Consider the following 17883-nt stretch of genomic DNA (forward strand, 5'->3'; position numbering starts at 1 on the left):
AGCGTGGACTGCTGTGAGATGTGCAGGAAGTGAGGTTCCGGAAGGTAGCGAGAGGGATGAAACATGTCGATTTCAGTGCCGTACCCAGCTGCTCTAGGTTTCTCGCTTGAGGCTCCATGGTGCGAACAGCCCAGTCGACTTCACCCCTCCGAGTCTCGATTTGGTCTGCAGCTTGTGGTCTAGTGGCTAGCATTGCGGCCTCTGGATTACGGGGTCCCGGGTTCGATTCCTTACTGGGTTGGAGATTTTCTCTGCCCAGGGTCTATGTGTTTGTGTAGTCCTCATCATTTCATCGTCATCATCATCATCATCACCATCATCATCATTCGTGATAGTGGCTAGATTGGACTTTGTATGGGCGCTGATGACCGCGCAGTTGAGCACCCCACAATGCAAACATCATCATCATTGTCGACTGGTCTTGAATCAGGGCAGTTTAGTGGTCAGGGGAGTAAGGTAAGCGCATCCTGGTGGTCTTCGAACTACGCAGATACACTATGAGCTGCCTGGTATGGTGGAGATCCGCCCACGCAAGAAAGGTAGATATTAGCTTGAATGAAACATGTAGGATAGTGACAGGCTGCATGAAACCAACCCCTATAGAAAATCTTTACAGGGCCGCAGGTTTCACAAACCCTGACTCACGTAGGAAAGCCCATGAACATACCGAGAAGCTAAAACAAACCTTTGATGCCCGTCACTGAATATTTGGCCTGGAGTGTGGCCCCAGCAGACTCAAATCCAGACGCCGTTTCCTAAGTTGCGCCTTAGATGAGCCCCCCCCCCCCCTTCCCATCTACTATCCACTAAGAGAGGACCCACCAAGAGGCGTTTCTGGTGATTGGAAAACCTGGAGAACGCTTAACCCCATCAGAACTGGGGTGGCTCCTGTGAAATCTAATCTGATCAAATGGGGTTTGGTGGACGAAAATGACGACAAATGCGACTGCGGCACTCGCCAGTACATGGGACATCTTCTACAATGCCCTGCCTGCCCCCAACAGATGCACCCTCGACGATCTATGGCTGGCTAAAGAAGAAGCATTAGACATTTCCCAATTCCAGAAACGGAAAAGTAAAAGTAAGTACTATGAGCTGTGTGACACATTGTGTTGTCCTGCTGGTAGATACTATCCAGCCGTGGAAAAGCAACTGCATGTAGCGGTGGATACGGTGCTCAAGGATAGATGCATACTTGTGTTGACCTATTGTGCCTTCCATAATGATGAGATCACCCAAGGAATGCCACGAAAACAGTTGCAGGACCATAACGTTCCCTCCTCCGTACTGGACACTTCTGACGATTGTTGGATGGACTTACACACACAGCCCTCCGTTTGATGGAGCGTAAAACACGATTAATCTGAAGAGGCCACGTGTCGCCTGCCCAGTTGCAGTACTGGTGTGAAAGTTTAGGCCTCCGTCGCCAATGGAGAGCAGTCAGCACGGGTGTGCGAACCAGGTGCCTGATGCGGAGGCCCGTACACAGCAACGTTCACTGAACAGTCGTTGAGGAGACGCTGTAGGTAGCCCTTCGGTTCATCTGGGCCATCAGTTGCTCAACATTTTGCACGTCTGTTCGCCGGCGCACACGTCCACAGCTGTCGTCCACCCCTGTCAACTATGGCCTGTGGTATATCACAGTTGCCTTGACGCCGTTTTGGATAGAGCCACTTTGCCATGCACGGTATATGTCAATCTCCATGACACACCATTCCGGAAATAGTTCACCCCTGGCCAGAAAAACGAGAAGATGCGCTTTTGGACGTCAGCTAAATTGCTACGTTTCCGCATTACGACGAGACTGCACTGCTTTCAACACTGCTTTCAACACTGCTCAACACCCTCCACAGCTGCTGCTGCCACCTGCAGCCTGTGAGTGGCTATTGCACGTTGGCGCTGAACACAGGCGGTGGCCACCTTAATGTGACTGGACCGCATGTATGACAGTAGAAGCGAAAACATTCCAAAGAAAACTCCTCCACAAACAGTGGTTACAAGCCGCCACTGACTACGGCATGAGCTATCATTACAGTTAGTACAGACGTATTTGAAGTGCAAGGTTTTCAAACATGTCCGTATATGGATTGAAATTTCACCCACAGCCCACGGTTAGTGGACGTACTTCACGCGTGATGGGCCAGCACTGATGTGGTCCGAGGTGAACAAGTCGAAGAGATCCTGTGCCTCAGTCGCCAACGCCACCTGGCCCCAGTCCCCTGGGTTCCTCTGTCTGAGCTCACCTCAAATGTGAAGTGTACAGCAATGGCAGTGACACGGTTGACGAATTGCAGCTTCAAAATATATACTCTTCTCAAGATTTACAAGATGATCTGCATTGAGTTACGACAACTAGACGTGTGAAGCCTCCTTTAAGAGATGTGAGTGTACAGCAAATTTTCATCTCGGGGACGATGGTTAGTAAAGTTAATAATTCCATCCATAATGAGTATTTTAGCTAGAAAGAGCATATGCGCAGTTGTTAGCATCACAATAACTTGGGAACCGTACGAACTTCCCCTCACCAGAATGAGATTTTCACTCTGCAGCGGAGTGTGCGCTGGTATGAAACTTCCTGGCAGATTAAAACTGTGTGCCGGACTGAGACTCGAATTCGGGACCTATGCCTTTCGCGGGCAAGTGCTCTACCATCTGAGCTACCGAAGCACGACTCACGCCCCGTCCTCACAGCTTTACTTCTGCCAGTATCTCGTCTCCTACCTTCCTCTGCCAGGAAGTTTCATATCAGCGCACACTCCGCTGCAGAGTGAAAATCTCATTCTGCAAACATCCCCCAGGCTGTGGCTAAGCCATGTCTCCGCAATATCCTTTCTTCCAGGAGTGCTAGTTCTGCAAGGTTCGCAGGAGAGCTTCTGTATAGTTTGGAAGGTAGGAGACGGGGTACTGGCAGAAGTAAAGCTGTGAGAACGGGGCGTGAGTCGTGCTTGGGTAGCTCAGACGGTAGAGCACTTGCGAGCGAAACATAAAGGTCCCGATTTCGAGTCTCGGTCCGGCACACAGTTTTAATTTCCCTGACCGATCTGATTCATATTGACAGGGTGTGCAGGACACGCCTAGGACTTCAACGGACGTAACAGCAAGACGTAAGTCTGAACCGTTTTTGAGAAAATCCTGTTTAACTACAGGATGAAATCTTTGCAACACGCTTTCACGTCACACGTAGCCGTTTTTAAGTTGTTCTTTATTACAGTACTATGTTAGCTAAGAAACGAGAGCATGTTAACTTTTATGCCTGGTCACCTAAGAAGCATGTTGCTACAGTTTTGACGTTCAAAGCTATGTTGTTGCTGTGTTGGTCTCGTTCTACGTCTTACATCAGTGCAGCTTATTTGGAGTAAATGGCTGGGAAATGTTGTGAAAGTTACACTACTGGCCATTAAAATTGCTGTACCAAAAAGAAATGCAGATGATAAACGAGTATTCATTGGACAAATATATTATACTAGAACTGACATGTGATTACATTTTCACGGAATTTGGGGGCATAGATCCTGAGAAATCAGAACCCAGAACAACCACCTCTGCCCGTAATAACGGTCTTAATACGCCTGGGCATTGAGCCAAACAGAGCTTGGATGGCGTGTACAGGTACACCTGACCGTGCAGCTTCAACACGATACCACAGTTCATCAAGAGTAGTGACTGGCGTATTGTGACGAGCCAGTTGCTCGGCCACCATTGACCAGACGTTTTCAATTGGCGAGAGATCTGGAGAATGTGTTGGCCAGGGCAGCTGTCGAATATTTTCTGTATCCAGAAAGGCCCGTACGGGACCTGCAACATGCGGTCGTGCATTATCCTGCTGAAACGTAGAGTTTTGCAGGCATTGAATGAAGGGTAGAGCCACTGGTCGTAAAACATCTGAAATTTAACGTCCACTGTTCAAAGTGCCGTCAATGCGAACAAGGGGTGACCGAGACGTGTAACCAATGGCACCCGATACTATCACGCCGGGTGATACGCATGTATGGCGATGACGAATACACGCTTCAAATGTGCGTTCACCGGGATGTCGCCAAACACGGATGAGAGCATCATGATGCTGTAAACAGAATCTGGATTCATCCGAAAAAATGACGTTTTGCCATTCGTGCACCCAGGTTCGTCGTTGAGTACACCATCGCAGGCGCTCCTGTCTGTGATGCAGCGTCAAGGGTAACCGCAGCCGTGGTCTCCGAGTTGATAGTCCATGCTGCTGCAAACGTCGTCGAACTGTTCCTGCAGATGGTTGTCGTCTTGCAAACGTCCCATCTGTTAACTCAGGGATCGAGACGTGGCTTCACGGTCCGTTACAGTCGTGCGGATAAGATGCCTGTCGTCTCGACTGCTAGTGATACGAGGCCGTCGGGATCCAGCACGGCGTTCCGTATTACCCTCCTGAACCCAACGATTCCATATTCTGCTAACAGTCATTGTATCTCGACCGACGCGAGCAGCAATGTCGCGATACGATAAACCGCAATCGCGATAGGCTACAATCTGACCTTTCTCAAAGTCGGAAACGTGATGGTACGCATTTCTCCTCCTTACATGAGGCATCACAACAACGTTTCTCACCAGGCAACGCCGGTCAACTGCTGTTTGTGTATGAGATATCGGTTGGAAACTTTCCTCATGTCAGCACGTTGTAGGTGTCGCCACCGGCGCCAACCTTGTGTGAATGCTCTGATAAGCTATCATTTGCATATCACAGCCTCTTCTTCCTGTCGGTTAAATTTCGCGTCTGTAGCACGTCATCTTCGTGGTGTAGCAATTTTAATGGCCAGTAGCGCAAATTTTTCTGTATAGCGGCCGCTCCGTATCATCGCTAAGTCGGTGTGGGAGTAACGCACAGCACAAAACATATCCTTATGGTCGTACTTGAATGTATTTCAAAGAGCTTGGCTTCGCCTACACGTGAAACGAAATTCAATGAGGTTGTCGCAAACTCAGGATAATACGCTATGTAATGTTTACATCAGATTTATTCTTGCGATGAACTCATTATAAACAGGACAATACTTCATAGTGAAGCCAGTGGTGGCTCACGTCCACACACTCGCAGTTACCTTGGAAACGGCACATTTGCCACTCCATGTTTAGTAGAATCTATTTGTTCTATTATTGGATACTTTATCCCTCGTTATTTTTCGCTATTGCTTGCCTTCCATCCCCTATATTCATTTTCCTGCGTCAGTTCCTACTCGTGCTCGTATTTCAGTTTACATTCTTGTGTCAGTTCCTGTTTTCTTTAGAATTTCTATTTCTATTCTCATGTCTCGTTCCTTCTTTTATTTTCATTTCAGTTCCAGGCTTTATTCCTATTAGGGTTTATTCCTATTGCTTCTCCTCTTCCTAACAGTGTTTTCAGTCGTATTTTCTTTCCTGTTTCTGTCCGTTCTTGGTTTTGTTTCTATTCTTGTAATTGTAAAAAAAATGTTCAGGTAGCTCTGAGCACTACGGGACTTAACATCGGAGGTCATCAGTCCCCTAGAACTTAGAACTACTTTAGCCTAACTAACCTAAGGACATCACACACATCCATGCCCGAGGCAGGATTCGAACCTACGACCATAGCGTTCGCACGGTTCCAGACTTGTAATTGTAGTTTACTGTTTTTATGTCGTATATTGTTTTCATCTTTTTTTCTATTTTCATTCCAATTCCAGTTCTGTTTTTAATTACTGCTCCTGTTTCTTCTGTTCTGGTTTCTATGCCTCTTTCTGCTAATGCTCGTCTTCGATTCTCATATGGTTACTACACATCTCTCCCAACTGCACACTTCATTTCAAAAACTACAAACGCTACTTCTGCTTCAACAATCTCCACTTAGTAACCATCTGTTACAAATTTCGCAAAATGGGATAATTTTTGGAAATAACGGCAAATTTTAACTGTAAGCTCCAATCACGTCTCCTGGATAACTTCTTCTATTCCGTGACCGAAGTTATGTTTACAAACATTATTAGTTACCATGAATATAACGATTTATTGAGAAACAACCAACATGGATTCAGAAAATATCGTTATTGTGAAATACAGCTGGCTCTTTATTCACACAAAGTAATTGGTGTTATCGACAGGGAATTTCAAATGGATTCCACATTTTTAGATTTCCAGAAGGCTTATGACACCATTCTTCACAAACTACTTCTAATTAAATTGCGTTCCTGTGCAGTAACGTCTCAGTTGTGTGACTGGATTCGTGATTCCCTGTCGGAAAGGTCACAGTTCGTAATAACTGACGGACATTCATCGCGTAAAACAGACGTCATACCTGGCGTTCCCCAAGGAAGTGTTACAGGCCCTTTGTTGTTCCTGATCTACATAATCGAATTAGGAGACAATCTGACCTGTCACCTTAGATTATTTGCGAATGATTCTGTCATTTACCGTCCTGAAAAGTCATCAAATGATCAAAACGAATTGCAAAAGCATTTAGACAAGATATCTGTACGGTGCGAAAAGTAGCAGTTGACTGTGAATAATGAAAAGTGAGAACTCATCCACATGAGTGCTAAAAGGAATCCGCTAAATTTCGGTTGCGTAATAAATCACACAAATCTAAAGGATGTGAATACAACTAAATACTTAGGGATTATTGCTACGAATAACGTAAATTGGAACAATCACATGCAATATATTGTGGGGAAGGCATACCAAAGACTGCGTTTTCCTTGCACTTAGGCAGGTGTACTGAAGAGATTGCTTACACTACACTTGTCCGTCCACTTCTGGGTATTTCTGTGTGGTGCAGGATCCGCATCAGATAGGATTGACGGAGGACATCGAAGAAGTTCAAAGAAGGGCAGTTCGTTTTGTATCGTCGTGAAACAGGAGAGAGTACCACGGATAAGATACGCGAATTGGGGTGGCAATCATTTAAACAGATGCGTTTTTCGGGGCGGTAGGATCTTCTGATGAAATTTTAGTGAGCAACTTTCTCCTCCGAATGCGAAAATATTTTGTAGGCGACCACTTACATAGGGAGAAATGGTCACTGTAATAAAATAAGAGGAATCAGAGTTCGCACGGAAAGATTTAAGTGTTCGTTTTTCTCGCGAACTTGTCGAGAGCGGAACGGTAGAGATGAAACTTGAAGGTGGTTCGATGAACCCTCTGCCAGACACTTGATTGTAAATTCCGGAGTAGTCATGGAGGCGTAGACGTTATATAGAAAAAACACCTTCTTATGTATAGTTGCATGAGTAGGACTAATAAAATAATGTGTTCATTAGTTCTGGCAGTAATCACGTATACATCTTCTCTAAACTGACTCGTTCCGCCGCATTTGGATTAAAGAATCGTTGAAATCATGTATGAAGCCTGTAACTCACTGGATAACTACCTAGCCGCGCTCTAATGATGATGTTTGGTTTGTGGGGCGTTCAACTGCGTGGTCATCAGCGCCCATACAAAGTCCCAGTTTCTACACAGTCCAATTTTTAGCCACTGTCACGAATGACGATGATGATGAAATGATGAGGGCAACACAAACACCCAGTCCCCGGGCAGAGAAAATCCCCAACCAGGCCGGGAATCGAACCTGGGACCCTGTGATCCAGAGGCAGCAACGCTAGCCACAAGACCACGAACTGCGGACAACCGCAATCTAGACTGCCAGCACGGCACTACATGGATACTGACTTATGAGTGGAAGCCATGACTTTGGGATCACGGATTTACTTCAAACTCCGTAGACCTTTAATAGGCAATTAAAACGACATAATGTGCAAGCCGTATGGTGCACTACTCTGGCAATTCCTAGAAAACTTCAAGAGAAGTTTTACGTGTCTGTTAGGTGGCTTATGTATCTGTGCACAGGTAGCGGACGTTCGAATTCATGGTGGTTATGTGGTTAGCGGCGTGGCGCCGTTGGACGAACGTGTATGAAGCGACGTTTCGACTCCCGCTCCAACATAATTTTTGTCGTAGGAATGCAAATTCTGTGATATTTGAAAAATTTGGAGCTACACGATTGGTGGTTGCTACATTAGCAACGTCTCACCGCTACGCAGGTTGACTACCAAATGGGGTGTGCGCCTGTGTTTGCAGCTCGAAGCGTCGAGGTGCAAAGTAATTTTGGGTACGTTACAAAATTGCATGTATAAGGCATTTCGCTAATCTGTGATCCCAACGTCGCGGCCTCCCCTTGTTACCTACATTGACGAGTGTGGCTCATCTTCTCTAGTCTAGCAAAAGAGTCAGAGCGAGAGCTACTTTGGGCCAGCCGGCCGAAGTGGCCGTGCGGTTAAAGGCGCTGCAGTCTGGAACCGCAAGACCGCTACGGTCGCAGGTTCGAATCCTGCCTCGGGCATGGATGTTTGTGATGTCCTTAGGTTAGTTAGGTTTAACTAGTTCTAAGTTCTAGGGGACTAATGACCTCAGCAGTTGAGTCCCATAGTGCTCAGAGCCATTTGAACCATTTTGAACTTTGGGCTTGGTGCACATGTTTCAGGCATCAACATCGGCCCGGTGGTTGCTGGGGTGATCGGAGCCCGCAAGCCCCAATACGACATCTGGGGGAACGCCGTGAACGTGGCCAGCCGCATGGACTCCACGGGCGTGCTCGACAAGATACAGGTCAGTGGTGTGGCAGCTTCTGATGCCGGGGATGTGGGTTGTGGCGCACCTTACCTTGTGCCGGCTGCCTGAGTACTGCTACACAACATACAGGTCGCTGGTGTGGACCCTAGAGAGCACCATCTCCATCTGGACTGACACTTTTACAGTGAGGAAGGTAGGAATCTTAAATAGAGGCAGCTACACTGCCCGACAAAGAAGTGAAGCTCCCAGAGGACACAGTCTGATGTCAGTGTAAGTTCATACCCATGCCCACCATTGGTGGGTATGAAAATGATAAAACCTGTAGGTCTGTGTGGCAGGTAGAATGCCTATCAGAATGCATTACACCGAGATGATTGTAATGTTGGTTTGTAGGACCCTCAACATCGTGGTCATCAGCGCCCGTATCAGTTCCAAATCTTTCCATTTCCAGTCTCATGACTTTCTGAATGGTGACGAGATGATGAGGATAACACAAACACCCATGAACCGTGATTTATTTTCAAAGAATATTCTTAAGAATTTATCTTTTTTACTAGCGATTCATCAAGAACATTAACACATTTAATCACACTATGTAAGCATGGAAGTAGTTGTCAGGGAGTAACTGATCAAATAATAACCAAATTCCTTTTAACAAATGGGAATTTTATTCACTTTAATAGTTCCTAAGAGCATATTTTAAAAAGAAACAGATTTAAAATTACAATCGGAGAGCACCTTCTACATATCAAAGTTACAATTTATTCAGAGGCAGAAAGAAACAAGCTTTGACTGTACGAGCTTTCGGGCAGAGATCCTTGCTGCTCCCTTTTGACACGGCCGTAGTTACGATGGCTCACAACAGCCTCTGAAAGACTACACTGGTGCAGATCTGCAACACACCAGATAGCTTAAAACTAAGAGTTTTAACAATTTACACAAGCACTTTAAACTAAGAGTTTTAACAATTTACACAAGCACACAAACTACCCCCCCCCCCATAGGAGGGATGTAAATGGTACAAAACACTAATTAACCTTGCCACCGAAGGTGCAACTTGATTTTAACTTCAAAGAAAAGTCTTATGGTGAAAGTGTGGCAACTTTATATACTAAAATGATCATTTAAATAAAAGCCCATGAAATGGAAAATGGCTCTGAGCACTATGGGACTTGACATCAGAGGTCATCAGTCCCCTAGAACTTAGAACTACATAAACCTAACTAACCTAAGGACATCACACACATCCATGCCCGAGGTAGGATTCGAACCTGCGACCGTAGCAGTCGCGCGGTTCCGGACTGCGCGCCTGGAACCGCTAGACCACCGCGGCCGGCCCATGAAACTACAGTACACAGATACCGCCTCTCAAGATCATAGGCAATAATATCAAAGTTTCCAAAGATCAAAACATATTTCAGGTATTAGGCCGTTACACTCCAAGCAATAAATTCGTTAACACACCAAATCCGACAAACATGACAGAGGCAGCTACTGACGTACGGTAGATTGATAGGGAGATTACCGAATAACCCGAATCGCAAGTTGCTCTAACCTGCCCCTACTGCACAAGGGAAAAAACAGACCACCCAGTTCATAAATAACGACCTTACCGCGGGTGGGCAAACGGAGAAGAATGGTGGGACGACCCCAAAGCAAAACGGCTGGTGACCTCACCAAGAAAACAAGTAGAATTTAAAAAGAGTAAATCAAACAAGATATCACCAATCACTTAACTTCTAATAAACTGCGATTTCTCGAGAAGACCTGGCGCAGCAACCCCAAATTGCTCTCCCGGACCGTCCGCTGCCAGCCGCTTCAACGGACGCAGGAAGGCGCGCCGATCTCCCGTCTCACGGCGTCGCAGCTCGCACCGGCCAGACCGATGTCGTGGGTTGACTCCTGTTGCTCTCGTGTGAACCACGAAGCCACTACGCCTCGCTTTACGCCGCGGCCCACTGGACTCACGTGGCGACCTCACATGCGCCGACGCTCAAGGCGGACAAGTCATTTTCTGCCTCAGTGCACGACCGACCAACCGATCGATCCAACCGCCAATGACCATTGCCCGAGCAACTCGACCAGACTGGCGGCCTATCGCGCAGACTCAGATGCAGGAACTCAGCCCCGACCGGACGACCACTCGCTGAGTTCTCTTACCGGCGGAGTGGAAAGACTCTCATTTTGCCGGCTTTAAATGTTGTTCCGAACGAGAGACATACTAGCACTCCGAACGACAGACAGACAGACACTCACTGCCTATTAAATGCGGACGAGAAACAGACTGGCAAGCTGGGGACGAGAGACTGACCCTGACAGACTGACTGGCGAGCTCATAGCGCCCTTTAAATGCACGTGAACAGGCAACCTTTACGCTTTCCCACCAGGGGGAGACACCAAAGCTGCTGCCCTGAGCCGGCCGGGACCCTGTGATCCAGATGCGGCAAGACTAGGCACTAGACAACGAGCTGCGGACATTACAATGAGATTGTAAGTCATGGGAGAGAGAGATATACGCATATACAGATGGCGGTAGTGTCGCGAACAAAAGGTATAAAGGAGCACTGCATTGGCGGAGTTGTCATTAGTACTCATATGATTCACGTATCAGGTTTCCGACTTGATTATAGCCGCACGACGGGAATTAACAGATTGTGAACACGGAGTGGTAGTTGGAATTAGATGCATTGGACATTCCACTTCGAAAATCGTTAGAGAGTATAATATTGCGAGATCCAAAAAGTCAAGAGTGTGCCGAGAATTACAGGTTAGAGGCACTGTCTCTTGCCCCAGAGAACGCAGTGGCCGACGGTCTTCACATAACGACCGGGAGCAGCGCCGTTTATGTAGAGTTGTCAGTGCTAACAGACGAGCAACACGGCGTGAAATGAGCGCAGAAATCAACGTGGGACGAACGTATCCATAAGGACATCAGAGCGAAATTTTGTGTGAAAGGGCTACAACACCAAACGACCGACAGGAGTGCCTTTGGGAGCAACACAACACCTCGAGTAGCGCCTCTCCTGCGCTCGTGACCATACTGGTTGGACCATAGACGACTGGAAAACCGTGGATGCCCAGATGAGTCCTGATTTCAGCTGGCTAGAGCCGATTATAAGGTTCGAGTGTGGCGCACATCCCACGATGCCGTGGACCCAAGTTGTCAACATACACTCCTGGAAATGGAAAAAAGAACACATTGACACCGGTGTGTCAGACCCACCATACTTGCTCCGGACACTGCGAGAGGGCTGTACAAGCAATGATCACACGCACGGCACAGCGGACACACCAGGAACCGCGGTGTTGGCCGTCGAATGGCGCTAGCTGGGCAGCATTTGTGCACCGCCGCCGTCAGTGTCAGCCAGTTTGCCGTGGCATACGGAGCTCCATCGCAGTCTTTAACACTGGTAGCATGCCGCGACAGCGTGGACGTGAACCGTATGTGCAGTTGACGGACTTTGAGCGAGGGCATATAGTGGGCATGCGGGAGGCCGGGTGGACGTACCGCCGACTTGCTCAACACGTGGGGCGTGAGGTCTCCACAGTACATCGATGTTGTCGCCAGTGGTCGGCGGAAGGTGCACGTGCCCGTCGACCTGGGACCGGACCGCAGCGACGCACGGATGCACGCCAAGACCGTAGGATCCTACGCAGTGGCGTAGGGGACCGCACCGCCACTTCCCAGCAAATTAGGGACACTGTTGCTCCTGGGGTATCGGCCAGGACCATTCGCAACCGTCTCCATGAAGCTGGGCTACGGTCCCGCACACCGTTAGGCCGTCTTCCGCTCACGCCCCAACATCGTGCAGCCCGCCTCCAGTGGTGTCGCGACAGGCGTGAATGGAGGGACGAATGGAGACGTGTCGTCTTCAGCGATGAGAGTCGCTTCTGCCTTGGTGCCAATGATGGTCGTATGCGTGTTTGGCGCCGTGCAGGTGAGCGCCACAATCAGGACTGCATACGACCGAGGCACACAGGGCCAACACCCAGCATCATGGTGTGGGGAGCGATCTCCTACGCTGGCCGTACACCACTGGTGATCGTCGAGGGGACACTGAATAGTGCCCGGTACATCCAAACCGTCATCGAACCCATCGTTCTACCATTCCTAGACCGGCAAGGGAACTTGCTGTTCCAACAGGACAATGCACGTCCGCATGTATCCCGTGCCACCCAACGTGCTCTAGAAGGTGTAAGTCAACTACCCTGGCCAACAAGATCTCTGGATCTGTCCCCCATTGAGCATGTTTGGGACTGGATGAAGCGTCGTCTCACGCGGTCTGCACGTCCAGCACGAACGCTGGTCCAACTGAGGCGCCAGGTGGAAATGGCATGGCAAGCCGTTCCACAGGACTACATCCAGCATCTCTACGATCGTCTCCATGGGAGAATAGCAGCCTGCATTGCTGCGAAAGGTGGATATACACTGTACTAGTGCCGACATTGTGCATGCTCTGTTGCCTGTGTCTATGTGCCTGTGGTTCTGTCAGTGTGATCATGTGATGTATCTGACCCCAGGAATGTGTCAATAAAGTTTCCCCTTCCTGGGACAATGAATTCACGGTGATCGTATTTCAATTTCCAGGAGTGTACCACTGTGCCAGCTAGTGGTGGCCCCATAACGGTCTGGGCTGTTTATGTGGAATGGGCTGGGTCCTGGTAATGGTCGGCTACACAGAGACCGTCTGCAGCCAGTCATGGACTTAATGTTCCGAAACAACGATGGAACTTTTATTGGTGATAATGCGCATGTCACAGGGCCTCAGTTGTTCAGTATTTGTATGAAGAACAGTCTGGACCATTTGAGCGAACGATTTGGCCATTCAGATCGCCCGACGCGAATCCCATTGAACATTTATTGGACTTAACCGAGAGGTCAGTTCGTGCAAAAAACTGTGCTCTGGCAACACCTTCGGAATTATGGATGGCTGTGGGGCGAGCATGGCTCAATATTTCTGCAGGGAGCGTCCAACCACTTGTTGAGTCCATACCACGTCGACCTGTTGCACTGTGCCGGACGAAAGGAGTTCCGAGACGACGTTAGGAGCTACCCCAAGAGCCGGCCGCGGTGGTCTAGCGGTTCTAGGCGCTCAGTCCGGAACCGCGCGACTGCTACGGTCGCAGGTTCGAATCCTGCCTCGGGCATGGATGTGTGTGATGTCCTTAGGTTAGTTAGGTTTAAGTAGTTCTAAGTTCTAGGGGACTGATGACCACAGATGTTAAGTCCCATAGTGCTCAGAGCCATTTGAACCTTTTTTTTTTTTTAGTTACCCCAAGACTTTTGCCATCTCAGTGTAATTTAAAACTGAATTTTACGTAAACTGGACGTGGTGATACATCTGGAATGCAATGCCTAACTGTAAATGATTTATTTGTATCCTGACTGTAATGTGAAAGTTGTTGTGGCGTATCAAGACAGCCACGCCACTCGGAAGTAGCTGAAATGCACGCGTTACACACGCCGGCTGGCGTGAGGTCTGAAACAGGATACGTAATGAATGCTACAAAGAAAAGTACGTAGCTGCTGTAATACTTAACTTTAATTCATCATTGTTGTACATCGCTCTTGACGATACAAATGAGACTTTAAATACAAGCACTGTAAGGCTAATGGCTCCTTGCTAGGTCGTAGCCATGGACTTAGCTGAAGGCTATTCTGTCTCTCGGCAAATGAGAGAAAGGCTTCGTCAGTGTAGTCGCTAGCAAAGTCGTCGTACAACTGGGACGAGTCCTAGTACGTCACTCAAGACCTGCCGTGTGGTGGCGCTCGGTCTGCAATTACTGACAGTGGCGACACGCGGGTCCGACATGTACTAATGGACCGCGGCCGATTTAAAGCTACCACCTAGCAAGTGTGGTGTCTGGCGGTGACACCACAAAAGTGGCCCTAACTAATTTTCATGGCTTAACTGTAGCAACGGACACTGGGTGTTGCTAGAACGAAATCACAGCGCAGCGACAAACCAAGTACATAAAGACATCCAGCCTTGCTCAGTCCAGTACAAGGACTTGTGAGTTTTCTCAGCGGGTCATACTTCAAACACTGTGTTCCGGAAAGTGCTATCGGCAACACACATAGCCTGCTGGCCATTAAAATTGCTACACCACGAAGATGATGTGCTACAGACGCGAAATTTAACCGACAGGAAGAAGATGCTGTAATATGCAAATGATTAGCTTTACAGAACATTCACACAAGGTTGGCGCCGGTGGCGACACCTGCAAAGTGATGACATGAGGAAAGTTTCCAACCGATTTCTCATACACAAACAGCAACTGACCGGAGTTCCCTCGTGAAACGTTGTTGTGATGCCTCGTGTAAGGAGGAGAAATGTATACCATCACGTTTCCAACTTTGATAAAGGTCGTATTGTAGCCTATCGCGATTGCGGTTTATCGTATCACTACATTGCTGGTCGCGCTGGTCGAGATCCAATGACTGTTAGCAGAATATGGAATCGGTGGATTCAGGAGGGTAATACGGAACGCCGTGCTGGATCCCGACGGCCTCGTATCACTAGCAGTCGAGATGACAGACATCTTATCCGCATGTCTGTAACGGATCGTGCAGCCACGTCTCGATCCCCGAGTCAACAGATGGGGACGTTTGCAAGACAACAACCATCTGCACGAACAGTTCGACGACGTTTGCAGCAGCACTGACTATCATCTCGGAGACCGTGGCTGCGGTTACCCTTGATGCCGCATCACAGACATGAGCGCCTGCGATGGTATAGTCGACGACGAACCTGGGTGCCCGAATGGCAAAACGTCATTTTTTCGGATGAATCCAGGTTCTGTTTACAGCATCATGATGGTCGCATCCGTGATTGGTGACATCACGGTGAACGCACATTTGAAGCGTGTATTCGTCATCGCCATACTGGCGTATCACCCGGCGTGATGGTATGGGGTGCCATTGTTTACACATCTCGGTCACCTCTTGTTCGCATTGACGGCACTATGAACAGTGGACGTAACATTTCAGATGTGTTACGACCGGTGGATCTACCCTTCATTCGATCTCTGAAAAATCCTACATTTCAGCAGGATAATGCACGACCGCACGTTGCAGATCCAGTACGGGCCTTTCTGGATACAGAAAATGTTCGACTGCTGCCCTGGCCAGCACATTCTCCAGATCTCTCACCAGTTGAAAACGTCTGGACAATGGTGGCCGAGCAACTGGGTCGTCACAATACGCCAGTCACTACTCTTGATGAACTGTGGTATCGTGTTGAAGCTGCATGTGCACGCCATCCAAGCTCTGTTTGGCTCAATGCCCAGGCGTATCAAGACCGTTATTACGGCCAGAAGTGGTTGTTCTGAGTACTGATTTCTCAGGATCTATGCACCCTAATTGCGTGAAAATGTAATCACATGTCAGTTCTAGTATAATATATTTGTCCAATGAATACCCGCTTATCATCTGCATTTCTTCTTGGTGTAACAATTTTCATGGCCAGTTGTGTAATCAGGAAATAAACTCTCGTGAGGAGACAGTGGTAGAATCTACACTTGCTAAATGATTGGAAAGAAATTAACCTTTTATAAAGCTGTACGGTGAATGCTCATAGTTTGACAGTTACAATGATCTTTATAAAAATTAGTTTTTGCAAAAAATATTACTTTGCCATGAAATGAATTAGACGAATGGTAAAGCAGTGGTAAATTTCCGAACCCGAGAGCAAGCTATGTGAACTGATAACTTTGTTTAATCACGTTTCATTAATCGAACTAAGTAACCGAAACCGACGGAGAAAAATGCACTAAAACTTTCCCTTCTTCAGACACATCACAATTTACGCACAAGCAAACAGTGCAGCAGCAACGTTACCGGAAAATCTTCACTCCTCAGATTAATCTGCACTAAATCACATTTCCAGAATTGAACATCCAGTGTATTTTTATCTCCGTGTTGTGCAAACTACTTCCAGTCCGCTCAGTAGTGTGTCTAGTATCGCACTCTCTTAGCTTTTCTTGGAATGCTGCAGCTAAGGTAACAGTCGTTTCACAACACTTGCTGCAAACGGGACTGCATGATCGGCTGTCGATTTTGTGTCGAGGAGGAATATGAATGTTATTGCTCCTCGATTCACTCGCAGCAATTTAAACTATCCTCTTAGATTCCTGCCTAACCGCAAGCTGGGTAATCGCTAAATATTTATTTCATCCTTCGTTCTCAGATCAAACGGAATGTAAATAACACAAAATATTGCAGGAAATACTTGTATTACACTAATCATAGCAACGCAAACATGGAAAAAATATTGGCGTGTAGCAAAATTCGAACCCACAACAACCGATTCCTGAAACAATGGCATTATCCATTAAGTTACCGCACAATTGCGTCATCTTTACTTCCTGTCTTTATAGTATCTCTTGAAGGTTTATGTTGCTGATGCATTATTAAGTTACGTTTTATGATAATGGTGACGTTATAACCCTACCACTACTATTGTAATTTAGTATGTTGTTACCTAAATAACAGGAAACGCTGTCTTTATGTTGCCACGCATACTATACCCCAACAGAACAAAAAGTCCTGTCACTGGAAAAGTCAAATTTAGTTTAGTTTCCAAATAAAGTCCACTATGGTAAGACAGTCCCGTTAATAGGAAACGCTAATCAACAGAGTTACCCTTTTTACAGGATTTGGCCGTGTGTCGTGTCTAATGGAAAAGTAAATCAGACTATTCAATTCTTTTCCTAAGACCTTACCCAGCGGTTACATAGGAACACAGTATGGATGTTATTATTCAGATGCTCTGTCAACTCAGTTCCAACTTCATTTAGTGGTTTAAAACATGTACTAACGGTCGCCACCCTATCCAGGCAATGGAACAGTGAAGTATTGGAAAAGCAGAAGTATGAATTTTGCCTACTTTCTCGCTACCGTTTCATTTGGTTCTTCAAATAAATATTACTCTACTTAAACAATGTTGGACTACACCCTTATACATTACGTTTTTAAAAGAGGAAAAGCCCAGTAGATAACTTCAAGGAAGCTAAAAAAATTGACCGGGGGGGGGGGAGGGGGGGGAACTTTTAGATAAGCATTTTCCATAATCAACCAACTTAAATACTAAAATACTTAGATACTAAAGCACACACTTTTTGTATTGAACATTTCACTTCAAGAAAACCTCTTTCTTACTGGAATTTACTTTCAAAAGTAATTACTCTTTGAACTAATTCTGTATAGCCATTTAACAGATTCAAGTAACTTGGCTTCACTCTGGTTGAATTTTACATAAGCGAACTTTTACTGTAACACTTTCCAGTAGTTAAGAAAACTTTTTTATTAGTTACAAAAAAAAACTATTTAAATGG

At 46.9% G+C, this 17883-nt stretch overlaps 1 protein-coding gene across 1 annotated transcript in view; it reads left to right on the top strand.

The window, feature by feature from the left end:
• The window catches only part of LOC126108294 (adenylate cyclase type 5-like), a 693279-nt gene that overhangs the window by 598781 nt on the left and 76615 nt on the right, over nucleotides 1–17883 (top strand). The window contains exon 18 of the mRNA XM_049913517.1: nucleotides 8459–8583. Coding sequence (XP_049769474.1) covers nucleotides 8459–8583 — 125 coding nt within the window. The remainder of the gene's footprint in view (nucleotides 1–8458; nucleotides 8584–17883) is intronic.

Source organism: Schistocerca cancellata, chromosome 11, assembly GCF_023864275.1.
Source record: "Schistocerca cancellata isolate TAMUIC-IGC-003103 chromosome 11, iqSchCanc2.1, whole genome shotgun sequence".
Classification (NCBI taxonomy): Eukaryota; Metazoa; Arthropoda; class Insecta; order Orthoptera; family Acrididae; genus Schistocerca; species Schistocerca cancellata.